Source organism: Amblyomma maculatum, chromosome 1 (genome assembly GCF_055883805.1).
Source record: "Amblyomma maculatum isolate TAMU_Amacu chromosome 1, ASM5588380v1, whole genome shotgun sequence".
Taxonomy (NCBI): Eukaryota; Metazoa; Arthropoda; class Arachnida; order Ixodida; family Ixodidae; genus Amblyomma; species Amblyomma maculatum.
This window is the reverse complement of record NC_139344.1, coordinates 268,280,083-268,303,086: the sequence shown is the minus strand read 5'-3', so window position 1 is coordinate 268,303,086 and position 23,004 is coordinate 268,280,083. Positions and strand designations below refer to the sequence as shown.

At 43.2% G+C, this 23,004-nt stretch overlaps 1 protein-coding gene across 1 annotated transcript in view; it reads right to left on the bottom strand.

Moving 5' to 3' along the window:
• The window catches only part of Syx18 (syntaxin 18), a 35,613-nt gene that overhangs the window by 2,600 nt on the left and 10,009 nt on the right, over positions 1 to 23,004 (bottom strand). Inside the window, exons 5-8 of the mRNA XM_084591222.1 lie at positions 13,500 to 13,566; positions 3,046 to 3,229; positions 2,485 to 2,543; positions 2,352 to 2,421 (exon numbers count right to left, since the gene is read on the bottom strand). Coding sequence (XP_084447348.1) covers positions 2,352 to 2,421; positions 2,485 to 2,543; positions 3,046 to 3,229; positions 13,500 to 13,566 — 380 coding nt within the window. The remainder of the gene's footprint in view (positions 1 to 2,351; positions 2,422 to 2,484; positions 2,544 to 3,045; positions 3,230 to 13,499; positions 13,567 to 23,004) is intronic.

The following is a 23,004-nucleotide window of genomic DNA, read 5'->3' as shown; positions in this document are numbered from 1 at the left end:
TCTCCACTGCGCCTCCATCAAAACGCAGCCGCCAGCGGTTGGTATCAAACCCGGGAACTCCGATACAGTAGTAGGGCATCTTACCACTGTACCACCGCGGAGGGGCTGGGCAAATATGCGCATACTTTTGAATGAGGCATTTTTTCCATCAAAAAGCCTAGGATCCCATGCTGCATTTAGAGGCCTATTATCATGAGGTTTCCCACCAGAAAAAAAAAAAAAATCTAGTACCTTAAAATCTGTCCCTGAACTTAAATCGAGAAACTGTCTTAACATTTGGATGGAGAAATATAGCCCTGGCATGCAGAATGGCCTTGGGAATATCAGAAAGTGCTTCAGAAATGTTGACATTAGGGCAAAGCTTTTATATAAGGTTTGTATAAAAAGTATCGGGAACAATTTTTTCCTAACGTGAAAACGCACTGCAGCACGCTCGCACCGCGCATGCACGGTGGTGGGAGATGTGACAGTCAAGACGCGTCAAGCACCAGTCGTCTGCGAGCGTTCGTTCAGGCTAGATGGTGTTTCAGTGGATCCCTGCAGAGTGACTGGTGCAAGCGCAAAATGCAGCGAACGATTGAGCAATGGTATGCCATGAAATTTTGTGTTGAAGTGAGGAAATCAGGTACGGAGACGTTGGGCATGATTCGTCAAGTGTTCAAGGATGAAAGCATGTCACAGACTGCAGTTTTTAAGTGGCACAAGTTCTTTAAAGATGACGAGCCCCGCGCTGGACAGCCGTTGACGTCAAGAACTGACGACAAAATGCAACGTGAGCGTGAAGTGCTGAATTCAGACAGTCGTTTAGGTGTGCGAATGGTCGCAGATGAAATTGGTATTGTTAAGATGACAGCGCACAGCATTATCACTGAAAATTTGGCGATTCGAAAGATCTGCGCTAAACTCCTCCCAAAGGTCTTGACAGACGAGCAAAAGCAGAGGAGAGTGTCTGCTTGCGAAGAGCTTCTGCAACGCATTAAGACGACCTCGTCTTTTTGGACAACATAATCATGGGAGACGAAATTTGGACATTTGAATATGACCCGGAAACAAAGCGGCAAAGTGCCGAATGGCACACTATGGCATCACCTCGTCCAAAAAAGGCTCGAAGGAGCCAATCCAGAGTGGAAGCCATGCTCATAGTTTTCTTCAACGCAGAGGGTGCGGCCCACTATGAATTTATACCAGAGGGACAGACAGTGAATGGTGCTTTTTACCGAGAAGTGCTAAAAAGACTGCAGAGAAGGGTCAACCGGTTGAGGCCAGCCATCGCTGGACATGGAAATTGGAAATTGCACCACGACAATGTAACCAGCCACACCTGCACCAAGGTCAGCGACTACCTGATGATAAACGGCATGATGACGGTTCCCCAACCCACTTACAGTCCTGACTTGGCACTAGCAGACTATTTCCTATTCCCAAAAGTGAAATCCTCCCTCAAAGGACACCACCATGGGACCCTAAGGGCCGTCAAAGAAGCTTGCATGAGTGCCCTTAAGGACCTACCGGAATCCACCTACTGGGAACCTTCGAGTCGTGGAAAAGCCGTTGGCAAAAGTGTGTCGACGCTCAAGGCATGTACTTTGAACACCTTTGAGGCATTGCACCAATATCTCTAATAAATATATTTTTCCGAAACTTTTCCCTCTTTATACAAACCCTGTATGATGAACTGGAAGGTGAATACAGTTGAAGTCAGACATATCAAACCAAGATATATAGAATTATCTCAATATACCCATAAAAAATCTCATTTAAAACTATAGCTGTGTTGGTTATGTTTATCGAACTCTCATTAAGTGGAACATTCAATGTATTGAACTGCCATATGCCCCGGCAAGGGGTGCTTCTAATGGTATTCCCAAGATAATTTAGTCTGCATCGAGCCCAGTTGGCTCAGTATCCTTGGACAGCTGCTGGCAGCACTGACACTGTAAAATCACATGAAGCAGGGAATGTTGAGTGCACATTAACAAGGCTCTCAGTCTGGTGTGCTTGTTTTTAATGCGACACCGACAACATACTGTCATCTGCTAGCCGTACATTGGACTGTCTCCATCGATCTTTGCTGCCTCCCAGCACCAACACTAAGCTCAGTGCCTATAAAATCTTTGTTAAGTCTAAGTTAGAATATGCCTCTTTAAAACCCTCATTCCGGAACTCTGAATAACCACCTTGAGTTCCTACAGAATAATATGTCTCTAGCGTGTCTAATAAGAAGCGAACAATACTACCAATTTATTATTAAGATGTACTGCACGATCCCCTCGAGAAGAAAAGCTGCAGCCTGTGCGCACAAAATGGCTACATAGCATGCCAGATGATAAGAAAATCCGAAGGTGGCTCACCTGCTCCAACACTTTTTCTGTGAAAACCTTCTGTAGCTGGGAAATTTCAATTACTCTGCCCTCAATGTTCCTAAAAGGTAAAAGAAGACACATAAGATACTATGCAACCATACCTACTACTCAGATAACTTACTTGACCTCATCTGAGAGTGCATTCAATTCCTCGTACAGCTTCTTGTTCTCTTCTTCAAACTAAAATAAACATAGTAAACAGGCTCTCGGCTTTCATCAATGCTAGGGAAAAGATCTGGTTATTTTATACAACACCTAACAGTTACAAATCATTACAAGGAGGCCATTAAAATTAGTGCACTTTGTAATTAGCAATATTAAGATAACAAATGTGCTGCCAAAATAAATAGAATATTGAATTACACTAAATGTTGAGAAGGTGTTCAGAACATATGTAGCATAAGTTAAGCATCACACCACACTATTTTTATTTTACAAAAGAATTTTAAGCATTGTCACACACGCCATTCAAAAAGTAGAAGTAGTGTAACAATAGGACAGTTACTGATCATATTGTAGATATCGTAGAAAAAGATGGTACGTTGAAATTGTTTGCTACCACTGAAAGAACAAGTTGCACAAAGATGTTTTCACTAAAGTAATGTTGTATGCTCGATGACAACAAATAAGAAAGGTAAATTACTGCTGAAAAATTTAGTCTGCAGCACAACAACTGTCTCACCATTTGGAACTCTTCATACGAGATCACCACATTCTCATCCCAGCCTTCAAATGAAAAGAGATCCGGAACATCACCATATGCTGCTGCTGGTGGCTGCGCTTCAGCTGTAGCCGTAGGTGGCTCCTCACCAGCTCCTTCTGTCTCATGAGGTGCCTTTTTCTTGACTTCAGACTCGAGTTTAGACCTAGAAAGATACCACTTGTTCACACACACACTGACTCACTGCCTCAAAAATTAACTAACTACGGCCACTTAATAATAATAATTGGTTCACAGGAAAGGAAAGGCGCAGTATCTGTCACACTTGTTCTGCAGACACCTGAACCGCGCCGTAAGGAAAGAGAGGAAGATGGGAGTGAAAGTGGAGAAAGAGAGAGAGAAAGGGGTGCCGTAGTGGAGGGCTCCGGAGTAATTTCGACCGCCTGGGGATCTTTAACGTGCACTGACATCGCACAGCCCACGGACGCCACTTCGTTTCACCTCCATCGAAACGCAGCCACCGGTGGTCCGGATCGAACCTGGGTACTCCGGCACAATAGCCGGCGTCTTACCACTGCACCACTGCTATCTTCTTGCTTATAAAAATTCTAGCCCCCTTTATGCAAGAATACTTACTGGGATCGGTAGTATTTCTTAATAAAAATATACAATGAGCAAAATATTCTCAATGTTTAATACCACTTATCAGCCTATACTTTCCCAAACGTTATATGCAGCAATAATATACAGTGCAGGAAAAACAGAACATAGTGAAGAGATGCACCCGTACTGCACTTCACTATATTGCACCAACTAACCCATTTACTAGCTCCATTTTAGCTTTTTATGCAGTTCACTAGTATTCAGACCGAATAATGATACTATTTGAAGGCTCTCTCCAGGACCACAGCACAATTACGCCATCATGCATACTTTACAGCTGTTTTGCATACAGAAGCAAGATTAATACCACTAGGCTGCATCTTTAAACTGAGGCTTTCATTGCAGGCTTACACTATGCCAGGAAAGCACTACATGATGTGAAAATAAAAGATAGTCATCAGTCTGGAATAAAATGAAACATGAAATACGGTGACGAACACTTAGCCACAAAGCAAATGAGACTGAGTTTTATTCTACGGCAATTTTAAACTATGGCTGACCACTTCTGTTTAAGCAATCGGAAGTGCCGCCTTTTAACGCGTTATATTAGAAGTCCCATCAGAGGAACAGCCAGTGTCCGTCACACGTGGGTAGGTGTGTATCATTGTGACCCAGGGGCCAGGACATATTACAGCAGATATGAGGAATGGAATGATAAACTGAAGTGCGATTACATTACAGGCAGACATGAGGTAGAGGTAGGTGGGACAGTATGCAAGCAGGTATCAGTGCTAGTTAGTGGCTGTCTAGTAACTGTGTAGTGTCAGTGGGAGTAAGTGGTTAGCACTAGTTATGGATAGTACTACTTGGTGGATGTAATACTAGTTAGGGATAGTAAGTGTGTGTAGAGTGACTTTGCAAATCAGGGTGTTGAGTAGGGTCATCAAAGTGGCTCCCAAGAAGGCACTTAGCAGATGCAAAGCGACTGCAAAAGAAAGCAAAGGGGTGACAATGCTAATGCACTCTCATCGCATAATGTGGTTTGTGTGCACCAATAATTTCTATTCTGACTGATCAAATAATAAGGAAGCAAAGTGCTGCCTGAACTTCAGCAATGCAAGCACTTGCTGGTGGTGAAGCACTGTACCTGCACATGGTGGTGCAGCACTCTGCATTAATGACAACATAGAACATAAAAGAGCAACTAAATGTTAACTTTGTCACTACATATTGTGAATTTGTCTATGTAGAAGTTTATGTCTCAAGCATGTCACTTAAGTACACACATATCATTTATTGCCATACCAGAATTTTACTTTAAGACTGACCATATTCTGAAATCTGTGACACTGCTACTCTTGCTCCTGCTGATGTACTGCTTTAAGTGATATCAACTGTTCTCTTTGCTGTGACTACACATTCAGTTGCAATCCTTTGTTGCCGATGCTCCAACATCTGGTACAAATTGAAGCAGCACCATCACTCATCATGTACTTCATGATGCCCCAGTATACAGATAGACACTTTTCAGAAAGTGATGTGATGTACTATCTTCACCCTGTGCTTCTCACTTCATAGAAATTTTTGAAGGATATACAGAAGTGTCGCAACAAAACCTTCTTTGAATCATGTGTTCTTGTGAACTTTGTGTATAATATTGAATTATTGGTTATTTTACTTGTCAGAGTGTCAAAATAAATGTGATGGCATATTTACAAGTCACTATGTGCTCAGATCAGCAACGTTTTTCCTCTCGTTAGTTTAGGCTCAGGAAAGACATTTCAACTAGTACCACAATAGTTAAATCTTTTATGGATTCAATCATGAAAACCATAGATACTGGCTTATTAGTAGAAGATTCATATACATTATTACAGCTTTCAATTAAATATATCATCATGCTCCTTAAAAGGTTAACTGCCTCACTATGGCATAAATAGAAACCACCTAGAACTTTGCAAACTTACCAGAGGATTGACAGAAAATAATACATATGAGTACCACGTAGCCCAACGTTTAATCAATTAATTTGGGTCTCTAACATATTTACATTCTTGGACCCATGATACTTGTATCAAAAACTGATGACCTGTCATCGCAATACTTTCTGCTCACCCAGTAATCTACACAGATAACACTAACCATCTAGTATAACTACATACTGAAAAGAAAAAGTCTTAGTTACTAAATTATTAAAGTACACACATCAAACGTTTGTTGTGTGTTCTGCTTCTAGAATGATTCATGGCCCATTAAAAAGCATTAACACTCACGTGGATTGTTTAAAAAAGCGATAATTTATCATTGAATTTTTTCCCTCATCCAGTTTTAGTTTTGGTTTCAATTGCCGAACGAAGAGTGTGACGTCATAGAGGAGTTGAAGTCAGATGGGGCCTGCCCAAGAGCTGGAATCGCAATAAACTGATAAGCAGTCATTATATGACGGCATTTTTTATGACTCACATGACCTCAACTCGTCTGTGACATTGCAGCCGTTGTTAAGCAGTTCAAATTAACACCAAAATTGCCAGAGAAAAAATTCAATTTTATGTTATTTAGCAGGTGAATTCCGTGTTATGCCTCATGTACCCATTGTCTTGCACACTATTCTAGAAAAAAAGCAGCCATTCAAAGCTCTGATGTCATTACTCCTTTAACAAAACACTGCAGGAACGGTATTGTTAGTGTATAGTAAATATATTATTCACCTTAATGCAAATAAGGCTGCTGTTATGCCCCAATCACATGCTTTAAAAAAAAAAAAGGAAAAATAGCTAGCCTATCAGTATTGCTACAGAATAATTGCCCAATAAACCACACAAGCCACACAAAGTTCTTGGGCACAGTATGTAATAGCTCACTGATACATTCCCAGTTCATACGACTTCTTGTTTAATATGCTCAAAATTGCAGGCAGTAACATTCTTCCAGAGTTACACTAATTTTTCTCCAGTTAATATGTTTCCAGATAATGCGATTTCCCATTCAAAATCAACATTCAAAATCATGCTTTTAAAGGCCCACTGTCCACCCTCCACTCAAAAATATTTTCTTCCGCGGTGACTGTGAGACTTCGTCCCCAGAACTCAAGGCCGCAAAGTGTTCTTGAAAAGAGTAATTAATAACGTAGTTACAGCCACCGCAATCACCCGAATCTGTCGTGTTTCTCTCCTCCCATTCCTCGCAAAGGTTTTTCACTCTTCTGCCCGGTCGTCTAGCCTCCACAAGACAAATTCCCCTTCCTCCTCCGCGTTTGGCAGGGAAAAGCACGCCCATCCTTCACCCGTCAGACAGCGAGACGGACCGATGGATGTCGTTTTCGACTCCGGAGTCATCCCTGCTGCTCGTAGAGAACGGGGAAGCTGGTTTCCCGACGGGGAGGATGAGAAAGCTTTGATTGGTATTTTTGCTGCTTTGCGGCGCATGTATTGCTGTAGCAGTTTGCACAGACTATCTATGGTACCTGATTGAAGCACTGGGCTCCTTTGCTTAAAAGGTCCTTCCCTGGACAGTGGCCCTTTAAGAAGCATAATGATGTCATCATCATCAGCCTGACTATACCTACTGCAGGGCGAAAGCCTCTCCCATATTCTTCCAATTAACCAGGTCCTGTGCTAATTGCATCCACTTGACCCCTGCAAACTTCTTAACCTCATCCGCCCACGTAACTTTCTGCCGCCCCCTGCTATGCTTACCTTCCCTCGGAATCCAGTTTGTTACCCTAAGCGACCATTGGTTATCCTCTCTACGCCCTATATGCCCTGCCCATGCCCATTTCTTCTTGATTTCCACAAGAATGTCAGTAACTTGAGTTATTTCTCTGACCCACTCTGCACGCTTCCTATCTTTTAACGTTACCCCTACCATTTTTCATTCCAAAGACCTCTACTTGTCCTCAACTTACGTAGAACCCTCTTCGTTAGCCTCCACGTTTCAGCCCCATAGGTGAATACAGGTAAGATGCAACTGTTGTATACTTTCCTCTTGAGCAATACCGGTAAGCTGCTAGTCATAACCTGCGAGTGCTTGCCAAATGCGCTCCATCCCAATCTTATTCTCCTTGTTATTTCCCTTTCGTAGTCCAGATCTGCGGTTACTATCTGTCCTAAGTAGACACATTCGCCTACTACTTCCAGTGCTTCGCTACCTAACGTAAACTGCTGTTCCTTCCCGAGGCTGTTGAACATTACCTTAGCCTTCTGCATATTGATTTTCAAGCCTACCTTTATACTTTTCCTGTCTAGGTCAGCAATCATTCTTTGCAGTTCATCCCCTGAGTTACTTAGCAAGGCAACATCATCAGCGAATCGCAAATTACTGAGGTACACTCCATCTACCCTTATCCCCAACTGCTCCCATTCCAAGTCTCTGAATACTTCCTTTAAACAAGCTGTGAATACCGTAGTGCTGGGGAGATCGTGTCTCCTTGCCTAACAACTTTCTTTATAGGAATTTTGTTACTTTCTTTATGCAGAATTATGGTTGCTGTGCAGCCACAATATATATCTTCCAGTACTTTCACATATGCCTCGTCTACACCCTGATTTCGCAATGCCTGCATGACCGCCGAGGTTTCTACTGAGTCAAATGCTTTTTCGTAATCAATGAATGCTATGTATAAGCGCTGGTTATATTCCGAGCATTTTTCTATCACGTGGTTGATGGTATCATCGATAGTAGAGTACCCTTTCCGAAAACCTGCTTGATCTTTTTCTTGATTGCAGCCTAAGGTTGTCCTGATTCTGTTAACAATTACCTTAATAAATACCTTATACGTAACAGACAGTAAGCTGATTGGTCTACAATTTTTCAGGTCCTGAGCGTCCCCTTTCTTATGAATTAAGATGTTTGCGTTTTTTCATGGTTCCAGTACTGTCGATGACACCGGGCACTGCATACGCAGGGTAGCCAGTTTTCCTAGCACGATATCCCCCCCCCCCCCCCCCCCCCAAATCTACGGTTATCTGATCCCCTCCAGCTGCTTTCCCCCTTTTCATATTTTCGTACGCTTTCTTGACCTCGTCCTTAGTCACTGGCGGAACGTCTGGCTGTTTTTCCCTACTGGTAATCTCATTATTGTCCTGACTACTTTGGCTACTGTAGAGATCAGTATAGAACTCCTCGGCTACTTTGACTATCTGGTCCATATTCGTGATGATGTCGCCCACTTTGTCCTTAGCGTATTTTTGCCTATACCCAATTTCTTCTTCACCGCTATAAGGCTTCCCCCGCTATTTACAGCATGCTCAATTTTCTCCATGTTATATTTTCTTATATCAGCCACTTTGCGCTTATTGATTAGCTTTCATATCTCGGCTAATTCCACCTGGTCTGTTGGATTGGAAGCTTTCATACTTCGCCATTTCTTAATCAAATCTTTCGTCTCCTTAGACAGCTTACCAGTATCCTCTCTAACTATTCTATTCTACCTCTAACTATTCTATTCTATTCTAACTAACTATTCTACCACCTACTTCTACAGTGCACTCAGTAATGATATCTCTGAAATTATTGTTCACAACTTCTAGACTAATGTCGTCATCCTTGGCTAGAATTGAATATCTATTCTGTAGCGAGACCCTGAACTCTTCTGCTCTCCCCCTCACCGCTAATTCGTTGATGGACCTCTTACTAATCTGCTTTGTTGCCTCTTCAGATTTAGACTAATTCGAGACCTTACCATCCTGTGGTCACTACATCGTACTTTCCCGATTACCTCTACATCCTGCATAATAGCAGGGTTAGGTTAGAACTCAATATGAAGTCAATTTCATTTTTAGTCGCCCCATCAGGACTTTTCCATGCCCACTTACGGTTTTTCCATTTTCTGAAGAAGGTATTCATGATTCCCAAGTTACTGCGCTCTGCGAACTCAACTATGTAGTAACTCCCCTTTGCTATCCCCAGAACCAATGCCATAGTCCCCCACTACCTGGTCTCCTGCCAGCCTTTTCCCTACGTTGGCACTGAAGTTGCCCATTAGTACAATATACCACATCTTTCCTTCCCTCACTGCCGATTCTACATCTTCATAAAAGCTTTCAACTGCCCAGTCATCTTGAATACATGTAAGTGTGTAGGCCTGTACAACCTTCAGCTTATACTGCTTATTAAAGGGACAGAACACTAGCCAAAATATGTCATGAGATTATTGTGAAGATGAAAAGACCTTGCCTCATATAGTACAGATCGAGCACTACAATACCCAGGAAAAGAGGCTTTACAATTTTAATTTGCCACTAAAAATCGTATAAAACAACTGAGGCGCTATCTAGCGGAGGAACCCTATTACTTTCAGTACCCCAAGTGACTACATGTCAGCAAAATATAGCTGATTTTCGTAAGTGCACAACTGTTCTTTTTTCTTCTAGGAGTGCTTGTCATAATTTATTATATTCTGCGTTCTCTATACTGTGTTCTAAAATAAAAACCACCCCTCCTTCCGCAGCGCGAGAGCATACTTTCAGGTTTTGCCACTAGATGATGCCACAGTGTTTGAAATTCTGTGAATGAAGTGGTGATAGTGCCCACAAAAACTATGTCGACAAGGCGTGCATTATTGTGCCGTAACAGCCTTGAGCTTGAAACTGAAAAGGACGTTACTCTAATAAAAAAATGTCTAATTACTGCCTGGCGAGTGAAATTTATATTTGTTTTAGGTACTTCTCTTTTGTCGACCACTAGTCGTCATCGCCGTCGCTGCTCATGGTTTCCAGCATCGGATTACATAAAAACGGGCGCATGCACTGATCGAAAAATTTTCAGTAAAAATTTTCTACAGCGTTTGTACCAAAACCCCTATGGAATAAAATATTTTAGACATCAATCTATCCGTTGTGCCAAAAAACATTTGAGACCTAAATTCCTGTGTTCTGCCCCTTTAAGCTTTGTTACGATGCCTATCACCCTCTCATTAATGCTGTAGAATTCATCTATATTACTAGCTATATACTTATTGACAAGGAAACCTATTCCTAGTTCTCACCTCTCTGGTAAACCTCAATAACACAGTACTTGTCCATCCTTCAGTACAGTATATGCCTCCTTCGGCCTCCTAACCTCACCAAGCCCTATGACATCCCATTTCATACCCTCTAGTTCCTCTAACGGCACTGCTAAACTAGCTTCACTAGCTAGGGTTCTAGCGTTAAACGTTGCCAGGGTCAGTTTCCAATGACGGCCTATCCAATAGAGCCAGAAATTCTTAGCACCTCCCGCTGCATCACAGGTCTGACTGCCGCCGTGATCAGTTGCTTCGCAGCCGCTGATGACTGAGGGCCAGGGTTTTATAGCACTAATTTAGGTAAAAGCTTTAGAAACGTATATGAATCTGCTACTAATAAGCTAGTATCTATGGTTTTCCTAAATTTTTAACATTCAAAATCTCCACAAATTGTGACTTTATAACACGTCTGGTGATCAATCGGACATGTGCTAACATACGAGGGGGCCGAATCTGGGGCACATTACATGAAAAACGAGAACAGCACCACTCACCCACCGCGGTTGCTTTCCTGCACCTCCTTATGCAAATGGGCAAAGCATCAAAGAAGGTCACCGAACCAACATGCCAGGTGTCCGAGACACGACTTCCCCCCATGAGAAGAAACACAGTCACTTCTTCACAGCCTTAGGCACAGGGCTGAAACTTTGAGAACTACAGCTATGCGCTTACATGAGTGGGCTAGGCTTATGAATGCAGCATTTAGAGCAAAAACACGGTGACTGTGAGCCACTGCGTGCGATGGCTCCTTCACGATGCATTGGTGTTAAGGAGCAAAGTATTCAAAAATAACCAAAAATGCAATTACAGCTTAGCATCGTCATCAACGGGACAGAACAATATAAATGCGGCCTGAATTCTGCAAGAAGTAAAAAAGGGAGCTGCTCCTACTTTTTCAAGAAATGCTAATCCACACTTTTACACAGTGAAAGTCTAAGTACTAAATGCTTCTCAATAAACAGTTAAAATCCTCAAAATCAGGCAATTTGGATCATACAGTCTGCAGGATATGTGTTTTCTTCTCATTTTTTTTTTAGAAACATCCCAAATAAGTTTTACTGTAGTCACTTTAAGTTCACATGCCACATGCTATCAATCAGTTGCTAAGCCCACCTTCTCTGGCAAACAAATTCTTGTGTGACGTAAACATTTCATGGCTATAGTTATGCTTACTGCGTACATACCTTTATCCCTTAGCACAAAGTCTACTACACTGTGGTCCAGTGTTCAATGCATAAAGTTCATTTGCTACCAATCCAGGGTATATAAAAAAGAGAATTTTGCATATTACGTTCTCGCCTTTCACAGATACAAGAAACATTTCTTGAATCCTAGCACGATCTATTAGCACACAAAGACTTAATTTATCCGGCATAGTGCCTAAATAATGATACAATATATATAAAACAAAATTACTGCTAATTACAGTGACTCTCCATCATACTCCTGTAATGACCAAATGCATTCCGTTAAACAAAATTTTGTGCAAATTGTAGTCCAAAATGCTTTGTCATGGCAAGGATTGATGGTTAAATTGAAGGTTCTGGTCGCGCAATCACGTGACACAAAAGTGACGTAGGGTCTACGTCACTCCTTTGTGTCCTGTCGGTGCTTTTCATTTTTTTCTACTGAAGGGAGTGGGAGGGTGGCTGCAAGATGTCTTTGAAGTCCCATGCACGGGAAGGATGAAAGGAGGTGCTTGGCCATCGGAGCGTGGCTTCGAGCTGGAGGAGGGGAAGGGTCTAGTCGTCTTGTGAGCAAAGCACACAACAGCACACACGCTTTCTTTTTTTTTTCTTGGTAGTGTGGAAAAGGTGGAAGGAGGGGTGCACGGACTAGCCAATGTAGACAACGCGGTTTCAAACCATTGACAATTTGAAGCTACCCTTGGAAAAGCACAGAGCAGTATGCAAACTTGCGTCCTTTCTTTTTTTTTCCTAGCAGTGAGGTATGGGCTGCTTTAGCCTGAGCGGCAGCAGAGGGGCCACTAAAGGTCTGACTGCTCGAATGTGCAGCACATTACAGCACAGGGCTCAATAGGCCGCTTTTGTACCGTAAGTTACGCCCGTTATGTGAAACAACTATAGTGACGAAAAATTGTCTGTCCATAAGCTAAGTAAAATCTTGTGATAATTTCACAGCTTAATTCCAAACGTCAATGTTTACGCGCCCTCAGAAGATGGTCTCGGACTAGATAATTATTTCTTTTCAGCCACTACAAAACTGCATGTGTATGGGCACGTGTGTGTGCAAATAACTGTGCGGAGTCATGAGTCTGTGAAGAAGCAGACTCATGACTCCGAGTCCCTGTGTTGCTTCGAATACCAGCCACCCCGCCAAACCACCGGAGGAAAAAGAACGAAAGCAAAAGATTGCGAACACACAGAATCGGCGCTCACTCTACACTCCTCCGCATCGCATCTTTCATTTTTCGACTCAGCAGCGCGCCTGTCTCAAGAAAATAAAAAAAAAAAACTCCACGAGATACGTGTATGTGACGTATAGGCTACGTCATCTACGTGTCAGGTGATTGTGCACCGAGGACCTGCAAAAATATTCTCCCATCAGAGATGCCGTAGTGGAGGGCTCCGGAAATTTTGACCATCTGGGGCTCTTTAATATGCACTGATAATGCACAGCACACGGGTAAAATAATTTGAGTTCTAATTCTAGAAGCATGTACTCTTTGTGATCATTTACCCAAGTTAGTTTACTGATTTCAGTATCAAGTTGCACAACAATAACAAATGTGCCACCAAAATAAAAACAATGTACACATCATGTAATGCCATTAAGGCTATGCGCAAAAAAGACAAGCCAACTAGCCCGACAACAACTCTTGTTAATGTACACATAATGGTAATCTTACAACTTCTGCCTGTCATATGCTCTCTTGACACGAATGGCTTTCTGTTCAGAGTAGAGCTTGCAGGCACCTGGGAACATAATAAAGATTACACATCAGCATGGTATGAAATTAGAAAATTATTTCAGTAAGTGCGAGGCTCAGTATGGTACAAGGCAGCACCTAACTACAAGCTGCATAACACCTTCACAGTGCATAACCACAGCAGGAAGAATCCCATGTACAGGTGTCATAAAAAGTAAATTGAAGGCAACTTTTTCGAAAACATTATTTTCTTTGAAACCAGAGCATAACAGTTGAGATTTGCTAGTGCACCATGCAATTCACCTTTTCAAGTAAGCTTAAAATGGGGAGGGGGGGGGGGATATATAATTAATTTTCTTCTTGCTAATATTGCTTTCCATTAATTTTTGACAGAACCTGTACATTTCAGCAATAAGCTTTAACTGAAATTTCTGCAGCAGAATCATCACTGTTGACTTTACAACTTGTGAATAGTGATCACACATGATACCTAGCATAACTTTTTGAAGCAATGCCAGTTATCCTTCTGAAGGATTGTTAGTGTCATGTGCAGAAACAGAAATAAGGGCACACTAACTCAAAAAAGAAAATTCTTCTCTCAACTAACCTTTCAAATGCCTTCCATTTTGAATTTCACTTTTGTAATGATACAAACTGAGAAGACAACCGAATCAGCTAATCCATACATGCAGTGGATGTTTGCCTTCCATGATTACCTGTGCACTGACACTAGCTTTCACACAGGTAGCCAACACCTGCACTAGTGTTCATGCAGTGAGTGCTGAAATAAAGACTCACAATTTCTGAGAAAAAGAGTTTTGAGCATCACATATAAGTTTAGAACTAGTGATTTCCTTTGGAATTGTGGCCGATTTCAATGGTCAATTACAACTTAAGAAAAGCAACTGATCAAGTACACAGAAGCAATTGAAAACTATTACATTATTTTCATCCATCCTGTATTTATCATCACCCCCTTCATTTTGATTATGATCACTACAGGACAAAGGCCACTCCCACAGCCCACCCTGTCTTGTGACAGCTGCAGTCACCTTACTCCCTTAAAGTTCCTAATTTCATTCACCCACCTAACTTTCTGCCGCCTCATGCTATGCTTGCCTTTTCTTGGAATCCAGTCCGTTACCCTTAATGACCATCGGTTTCTTGTATTCATACCACGTGCCCTGTCCATGATCATTTCTTTTTCCTGACTTTAATTACAATGTCAATAACTCGCATTTGTTCCTTGATCCCCTCAGCTCACTTCTGCTCTTTTAACTTTAAATCTATCATTTTCCTTTACATAGAATTTTCTTCAATTTCAGTTGAATACTTTTACATATATACACTCCTGTTCCTCAAAGGGAAAGAAGGGAAGAGAGACGAGGCACAAACCGCTTACACCAAGAAATCCAGCTCAGTCTTTGACAAAGCCACAGACGGTTGCTGACACTGCCACCTGAACGATATATATGTGCTTGGAACCGCGATAAACGTTTGTCGATAGTAGCACTTGCCCTGTCCCCCTCGTCTGCCGTCGTTTTACTGTGCTATACTTTCCGTGTGACCTTTTATTAGCATAGTACAAATACACATAGACAAGGATCGGCTTGCTTGCTCGTCTACTGTTTTATCCGTCTTTTTTTTTTTTTTTTTGCAAGGTTCAACATACCAAAGTTGCATCAGCTACGAGGGGTGCTGTAAAGGAGAGCACAGGAAATTTTGATAACCTGCGGCTCCTTAGCATGCACTGACATCAAATATTACGCAAGTGCCTTGTATTCCTCCTCCATCAAAATGCGGCCGCAGTGGCCTGGATCGAATCTGTATTCTCAGGACCAGGAGTTGAGTGCTTTAACCACCGAGCCACCATGGATGATTTACTTGACCTATAGTCTGTTATAGTAAATACATTGGTAATTTAACCTGCTCTTGTCAGTCCAAGTTTTCTTCCAAGTTTCTGCCATCTCTCTTCGCAAACACATCAACTGCAACACTCAAGAGTGCCTGGATGAATGCACTGGAGGAAAGTGTGTTGCTATAACGTACCAAGACTCTAAGTCTTTGTCAAAAGTTTACAGCCCAGTGTATCTGCTTCTAAGCCAAGTAGCAGCGCTCCTTTAGCCTTCATGAAAGTCCTTCCCCATGGAGATGTAGGACGAAAAATCTTCATAGCTTCAGGAGACTTGCAACACTGGGAATGCATTATGAACCATCATTGTGTGACTCAGAAGCAATTAAGCTCCCTGGGCTCTAAACTTTAGACAAAGAATGCACCTTGAAGTTATGCAGAGCAGAGCCCTTCGCTACTGTTCACACTTTGAAAGGACAAAGCCCATGCAAAAACATGGCATTCTGTGGTTCCATCACAGTGAAATGTGAAACATAGTTCTAGTCAAATGCAGGCCACTCTGTCTTGTATGTGTAGGCATCTTCATGTGCACAATTTCTCTGGAGCTTGGCCACTGTCATTCTAATGCAAGGGAATTCCATACTACGCTAAAGTTTGCAACCGAGGCAAGTTTTCAAAGTAATACAGTCGAACCCAGATAATTCGAATTTTGGCTATATCGAACTCATGGAATATCCCCTTGAAAATCCCATGTAAAAGTATAGGAAAGCTGCGTCATGTATCGAACTCCGCACCACGCATTGGACGGTGCGTCTTCCCCAAAGACGATCGCATCACCCTCGGCTATTTCACACATGACGTTTTCAAGCCACGTGCAGAAGGAATGAGAGGGCACAGTTCGGTGAGGGCTGGTCTAGAGCAGCGCCGCGCCCTTTTCCCAAAGGCGCGCGCATCTGCGGTGATTGCTGCCGCGCGTCAGCACGTGACGTTTGCTAGCCATGTGCATGAAGGAACGAGAGGGAACCAATGCAGCCATGGTGTTCAGGAGAGGGAAAAAAATTAGCTGTGGCATAGCTAAGGTTAAGCATAGATATCTCGAAGCGAAAAGCTGCTTGTCTAGTCTTGGGCTTTTCATATCTTCGCTGCTTTTTAGCCAACTCCCAAGCTACCACTTCTGGATCGGTGTGCGTCGTACGACTGTTGCTCCTTCTTCCACTGTGAGTGTCTGCGCATGTTTTATGAGTAAGCGCGCTTTATATACCCCCCCCCCCCCCCCCTTTACAAATGCGAACTGCGCAGCGAAAGGTCAAACGGTAGCAAACAGGAGAAGCGGCGGCGCACATGCGCAGTAGCGCGCGGCAGCGGCGAAAGTAGCGAAATGTCAGGCGACGGAGTCAGCGGCGACCTGCACCATGCATGACGTCACTCGGTTTCGCACATGTGCAGAAGTGGCAAATCTCGGGCTCCGGCTACAGGACCTTGACCGACATGCTTTCCAGGTATGTTGATGTCGAGCACAAAACATGGGATCAAATTCTTCTATACGCAGCATTCACGTACAATACAGCGCAGCGAAAGATGACACGGCTCACTCTGTTCGAGTTAGTCTTCGGTCGCAAGGTTGCCACTCTGCTGGACGCTATGCTACCTGTTGACCCCGACAGTGACACTGAACTTTACCTCGACATCACCACTTATGTTCAGCACGCGGAAGAAGTGTGGCAACTGGCCAGACAATGAATCCACTGACAGCAGCAGATCGATGCTGACTGCTAAAACCTTTGGATGCCACTTCGTCACCTACACCACAGGAAGACTACGTGTGGATCTGGATGCCCTTTCGTCGCATTGGGCTGTCCAAAAAATTATGCGCCGCAACTCTGGCCCTTACTTTGTTGTCCGCCGTCTTAGTGACGTAACATACCAAGCTGCATCAGCCTCCCCAGCCCGCTCATCGCACAACAGCAGGCTTCGCGACATTTTGCATGTTGTGAGAATAAAGCCCCCGACTGATGCTGCATGCAGTCTATTACCCGTGGTGCAATTCTTGCATGCTTTTTGTTCTCTCCGCTGTTCTATCTAACATGAACACCGCATAGGGGCGATGCTCCAGGGGAGGGGGCAGTGACCCGTGTGTTAGTGGTAGAAGATTCCTGGTGCCCTTGTTTCTTCGTTCAGGCCTTTCGGTGCCCTCGTTCAGGTGTGGCAGCAGTTCTTCTGTGTAAAAACTTTTACAATATATACATATTGCTACCAGTAGGACCACCAATTGTTTTTTGCATATTTCGAAACTAAAATTATTTCCACCATCCTCTGGGTGTTCACTTGATATGGCATTTCAGTGCTGCTATTCCCATCCATTCTGAATCTTCATATAAAATTTTTCATTTCAGAAATTTACAGCTAGTATTTTGCACTGGAAAACTAACGACATGAGGCCTGGATTTATTATTTAGGTAAAAATTTTTTCCTTTTTCAGTGCAGACAAAAGCAGTGCGTGAGAAGGCTAAAAGAATGTACAGTCTGCTCAATATTCTTGGATTTGTTGGTGCCGGGCCATAGCCACAGGAAGCCACTATAGTTTCTGGATCAATTAGTGGCTGCAAGTTGATCTGCAACATAGGGCATTAAATGAACATGCTCTACGAGAGCAGGGAATAGTCCTTGATATTTGCCTCCTATGCAACTCAGAACTCAACTCGGCTAAGGCTTTATTACCCTATTCCCGGCCCGACTCAAGCGGCAGCGGTGCGCACTTTCATACGGCCTGCATACTTGTCGCAAACACAATAGTTGCGCTCTCTTCCACCGGGAGGGGTGCACAGGATTATCCAACCCTGGCCACTCACTCATGTGGTGGCGGCCAGTGCGCACTTGCTTTAATGCCTTCAAGCGCTCGTTCGTAAGGTTCACAATACCAAACAAAAAAGAATTCTGGGCAGCTAATTTACTTTGCGAATTTCAAACGAGACATATTTTTTCCAGAGAGCGAGCTGCTGTTACAAAATACAAGGAGGAGGAATCGTCCTCCAGTTTTACCGCACTATGGATGGATGGATTGAATATAGGAGCGTCTCCTTTGAAACGGGGTGGTAGCAGTAGCTATCATGCTCATTTTTCTTCCTATATCTTAATTATTGATTTAGATTGGTTAACTAAACCATCATTCTATTTATTAAATTTTTGATTCTACATTACTAACATTATGTCACTTCTCTGCTTTTAAGCCACCAATCTTCCAGTCGTTTTTTGCTAGTTTCCACCGCCGGTTTATTCACCCAGCCACTGGTATCTCTAAACCCCAGAGCTTCAGGAACAGTGATTGCGCCTGCATCAACTTCCGGATGGATACCATTACATTCGAGTATAATATGGTCATTGTTTCACTGGAGTTACCACATACAGCACATGCGTCATCTCCATTGTTAAATTTCTTTTTGTAGCTGCGTGTTCTAAGGCACCCTGATCTAGCTTCAAAAAGTAGGGCACTGCCTCTTGAGTTATCGAAGGAATCTTCCTTCCTGATCTGCATCTTCCACTTTCGGTATAATTCCACACTATGTTCCTTTTCCATCGAATTTATCCAATTTTTATTTTCTGTGTTTTTCACCTGTTGCTTAATGCTGTTTATTTCTCCGTCCTTGTAACTAGCATACTTACTAGTTTCCTAGTTCTTTTCCTCCATTGTGAGTCAACGCTTTTTAAGTACAGGTATTTAAATACTTTAGCTGCCCATCTGTTACTGTCCAATTTCATCAGGCGTTCCTCATATAATATTTTACTCTAAGCTTCCCGTACTTCGAAAGATGCCCAGCCCATATCTCCCTGTACCGCCTCATTTGTAGTTTTGCCGTGAGCACCTAGTGCTAATCGTCCAACGGATCTCTGATTTATTTCTAATGTCGACTGTACCTCTGATTTTAGGCACAAAACCGCATTTCCGAAAGTAAGTCCGGGCACCATAATTCCTTTCCAAATACCACTCAAAACCTCCTACCTATTGTATCCCTACAATGCCTTATGCTTCATTATCCCGGCATTCCTTCCCCCTTTGGCCTTAAGTGATTGCTCATGCTTTCCAATGTATGCCAATCCTTCGTTTACCCATATCCCCAGGTATTTATATTCTGCTACTGTAGGTATTTCATGGCCTTGTATTTTAAGACCCTGATCAGTTGAGCCATTGAAAATCATCAGACCTGACTTAACTGCGCTAAAACTGAAGCCTAGAGCATCCCCTTCGTCTCCGCAATACTTAACTAGAGTTTGCAATTCTTCCAGACTCTTAGCTAGCAGCACAATATCGTCTGCATACATCAAACCGGGGAGGCGCTGCTCTACCGCCTTTCCTCCTACTACACCAAGTATGTAATACATTTTGCGATCCTAAATGAAAAGCCTGTATTTTGATTCATTTCGAATGCTTAGCACGTACTAAGTGGACGCGAAGGATGGCTCATGCCAAATTGAACAGGCGCTGAAAGTGAGAATGAACACGAGCATTGGTAAATGCAGACTCAATCATCCTTTGATTTCCTTTTCGTCCATATTGTATATGCAGACTTTCTAAAAACTTTCGGTGCATCAATATATTACGAAAGAATGCAGCAGGAAGTAATATAGGTATACAAGTTAGTTTGTGTGGCGCACTTAAATATTGGCAGTAAAAACTGTTTTAACTAGGTAAATGGAATGAGCCGCAAATCATTTGACTAAACATGAATTCCATTGGCCCTTTGCATGTGTTCAGTTTACGGAGTGAGTGAAATCCTTAGAGAAATTATGTAGTTTCAATTTTATGTGTGCAAAAGCGGTTCAGTGTAGGCCCAGACAACAGTAATATTTACTTAGTCTTATTTCTTACAGTGTGCGACATGTGCTAAATACCATATGAAAACCCGATTCTCGGCTGTGATTATTCTGCGTCTGAAGCACAGCCAAGTAGCAGCATACCATTGTAAGGTCAAACCTGCTATGGTGTACAAAAGCTGATATTTTTTTTTCTTCCTGCGGTAACCTTGTTTCCTTCATGATATTTATTACATCAGCATTTTTGGCCCTCAGGTCTGTTCGCTGCCAGAAACTGAGCGAGCGCACTGTATGCTGTTTCCATCACATTCATTGTTCGCTTTGATGTACCAAATTCTGCCAGCCTGTTACAATTAGTGGCTGAGCAGGAGGAGTACCTGTTTCACCTGCTTGCTTTATCTCAAAGTATATGCCAGAGTGACGGCATTTTTTCACTTTTGGGCACGTTTATATCTGCTTTCGCACATGTACCGCAATTTCGAGTGCCTTCATGTTTCTGTCAGCAATAAGGCTGGTCGCTGACTCAGTGTAAGTTCTGTTAGCGCAAGTTCAAAAAAAATCTACTCTCATCACGCTTTTTGTGCACTTCGAATGGCGCGTTCAGCGTCACCCCTCTTCCTGTTCAGGGGCGTGTGCATCGCCACGTGGTAACCGACGGTGTTCCTTACTGTCCTCATATATAGATAACCAGAAAGCCTCCTGACATGTCGTTGTCTGCCACCTACATTGCTAAACCCTGCGGCTAGTTTGTAACGAAGAAGCCGACTTCATGACAACGGTTGACCTTCTCGGCCGCAGTGTACTTGTGGCATTTCCTTCGGTCCGGACGTGTTTTCTGCTGTACATTCCAACTTTATTTCCCCTGAACGATGTGCACACGCTTGCGCGAGTGATGCCTCTGCGCATGGAATAAGTAATAGAAGAGACATCTGGGCGAGTTGGTATGGTGGCATGATAGAAAAACAGCGCAACAGACGTGGACGGAGGTGAAGAACAAACAGGACTCAGCACCCATCCTGTTTGTTCTTCACCTCCGTCCACGTCTGTTGCGCTGTTTTTCTATCATATGGAATAAGTGACTGGTTGGTGCCCAACCCCTCCTTCTGCGTGTATGTAACTACAGTGCCATGGTTTACTGCTGCATCCCATTCTGCAAGTCCCTATCTGGAAAGACTCCCAGTGTTTACTTTCACCAATCCCTGAGTGATGGGGAACTGTTCCAAATAATGCATATGAAAATTTTTACCAGGTTTTTGGCTCTTCAGCAAGATGCCGATACACAGCCCGAGCCTGTAAGGATGGCTCCCATGATCTCCTATGACCCTCAGTACTGTGGCAAAATCACTATAGGGTGTTCTGAGCGCTCCTGATGTTTAAGACGTATCGTTAGTGACAATGAATGCTAACATCCCAACCAAATGAATGCATAAAGAATGCGTGGGATTGTGGCCACACGCTTGGCCAGCCTCCATTTTTTTGTTTTCAACTTTTTGCTCGCCAAAAACGCCACCTCAGAGCAAACATTTCAACACGTCGCATGTGAGCGATCACTCCGCCCGTGGAGGATGAATAGAGTCACAGCACCATGATTTTGCAGCAGTGGCAGACAGAAAACATCCCCTGTGCGCAGGCCGTAAAGAGTGCGCCGCCGCCGCAGCTCGAGTCCAGCCATGTCCTATTCTGGTCGTTCGATTTCATATCGGGAGTCAATCCTTGCTTCTATTCAGAGAACACTGTGCAAATTTAAGTGACGACCACAGGATACGAGGCTGATGGGACATACACAAACTTTCAACAAACATAGAAAGCGAGGCCGAGAAGGCTGTTCGTGCCAGCCAAGTCTCCTGGATGCCTTCTCCAACTTTCAGCACTGTCTCCGCTGCTTTGAAGCTTTATTCCATCAATGATCTTGGGGGAGAAAACATATGTTGCTGAAGCTCCCAAGAAAATCAAACATAAGAACTGGGATTGTTACACTCAGTCCCTGCACCCCATGCAGGGAATTGCTCACTAAACCCTTTCATTATACAAGGCCATGAAGAGCTGGCAATTCAGCAAAACAGAGGCCATGGCGCACACGAAAGGGAAATGCAGGTGGCACAATACAAAACCCTCAGCGCAACAAGACTTCCTTGCATTCTGCCTCTACACCACACAATCATCCCTCATAGAAGAGATGCCGCCATAATACCTGCTCGACAGCCTACGCGTTGACTCGGGATGGGGGGGACAGCAGCATCACGAAGCTGGCATGCACAGACAGTACAACAGCAGAAAATCTCACTACACCACAGAGCACACATGAATGAGGATGGATTAACATGCTTGAACACCACTGAATTTGCGGACTGTTATGAGAAATGACACGAACCAGTACAGGTGTAGGATGAGGCCAAAGCCTTCTGGGAATGTTTATATCGAAAAAGATCTCCTCATATGAGACATGTGCAAAGCAGCAATAGTGGTGCTGGTGAGCTCGTCATGTATTCAATTTGTTACAGACAACAAATACTGTATACTCGACCAAGTTTTTCTTATGCTTGCAGTTCCTTGGAGCTCTATTATCTTGAGATTTTTAGATTTTGAATATAATAAGCCACTATGTCTAGCATTAGCGCTGTATCATGGAGGTAATGGTGGTGGTGGTGGTGAGTTGTAAGGCAAGTTGGTATAGATCTTTTCACGACCCTGGAAGAAACCAGTTTGACTGGGCTCTGAAGCAGGCGAGGGGGAGAGGGGGGGGAAGAATCCTCAGCGTTTTTCCTGTGTTATGAGCACAGCCCAGTCTCCAATATGGCAATGCCCTTTGGCCAATTTTGAAAA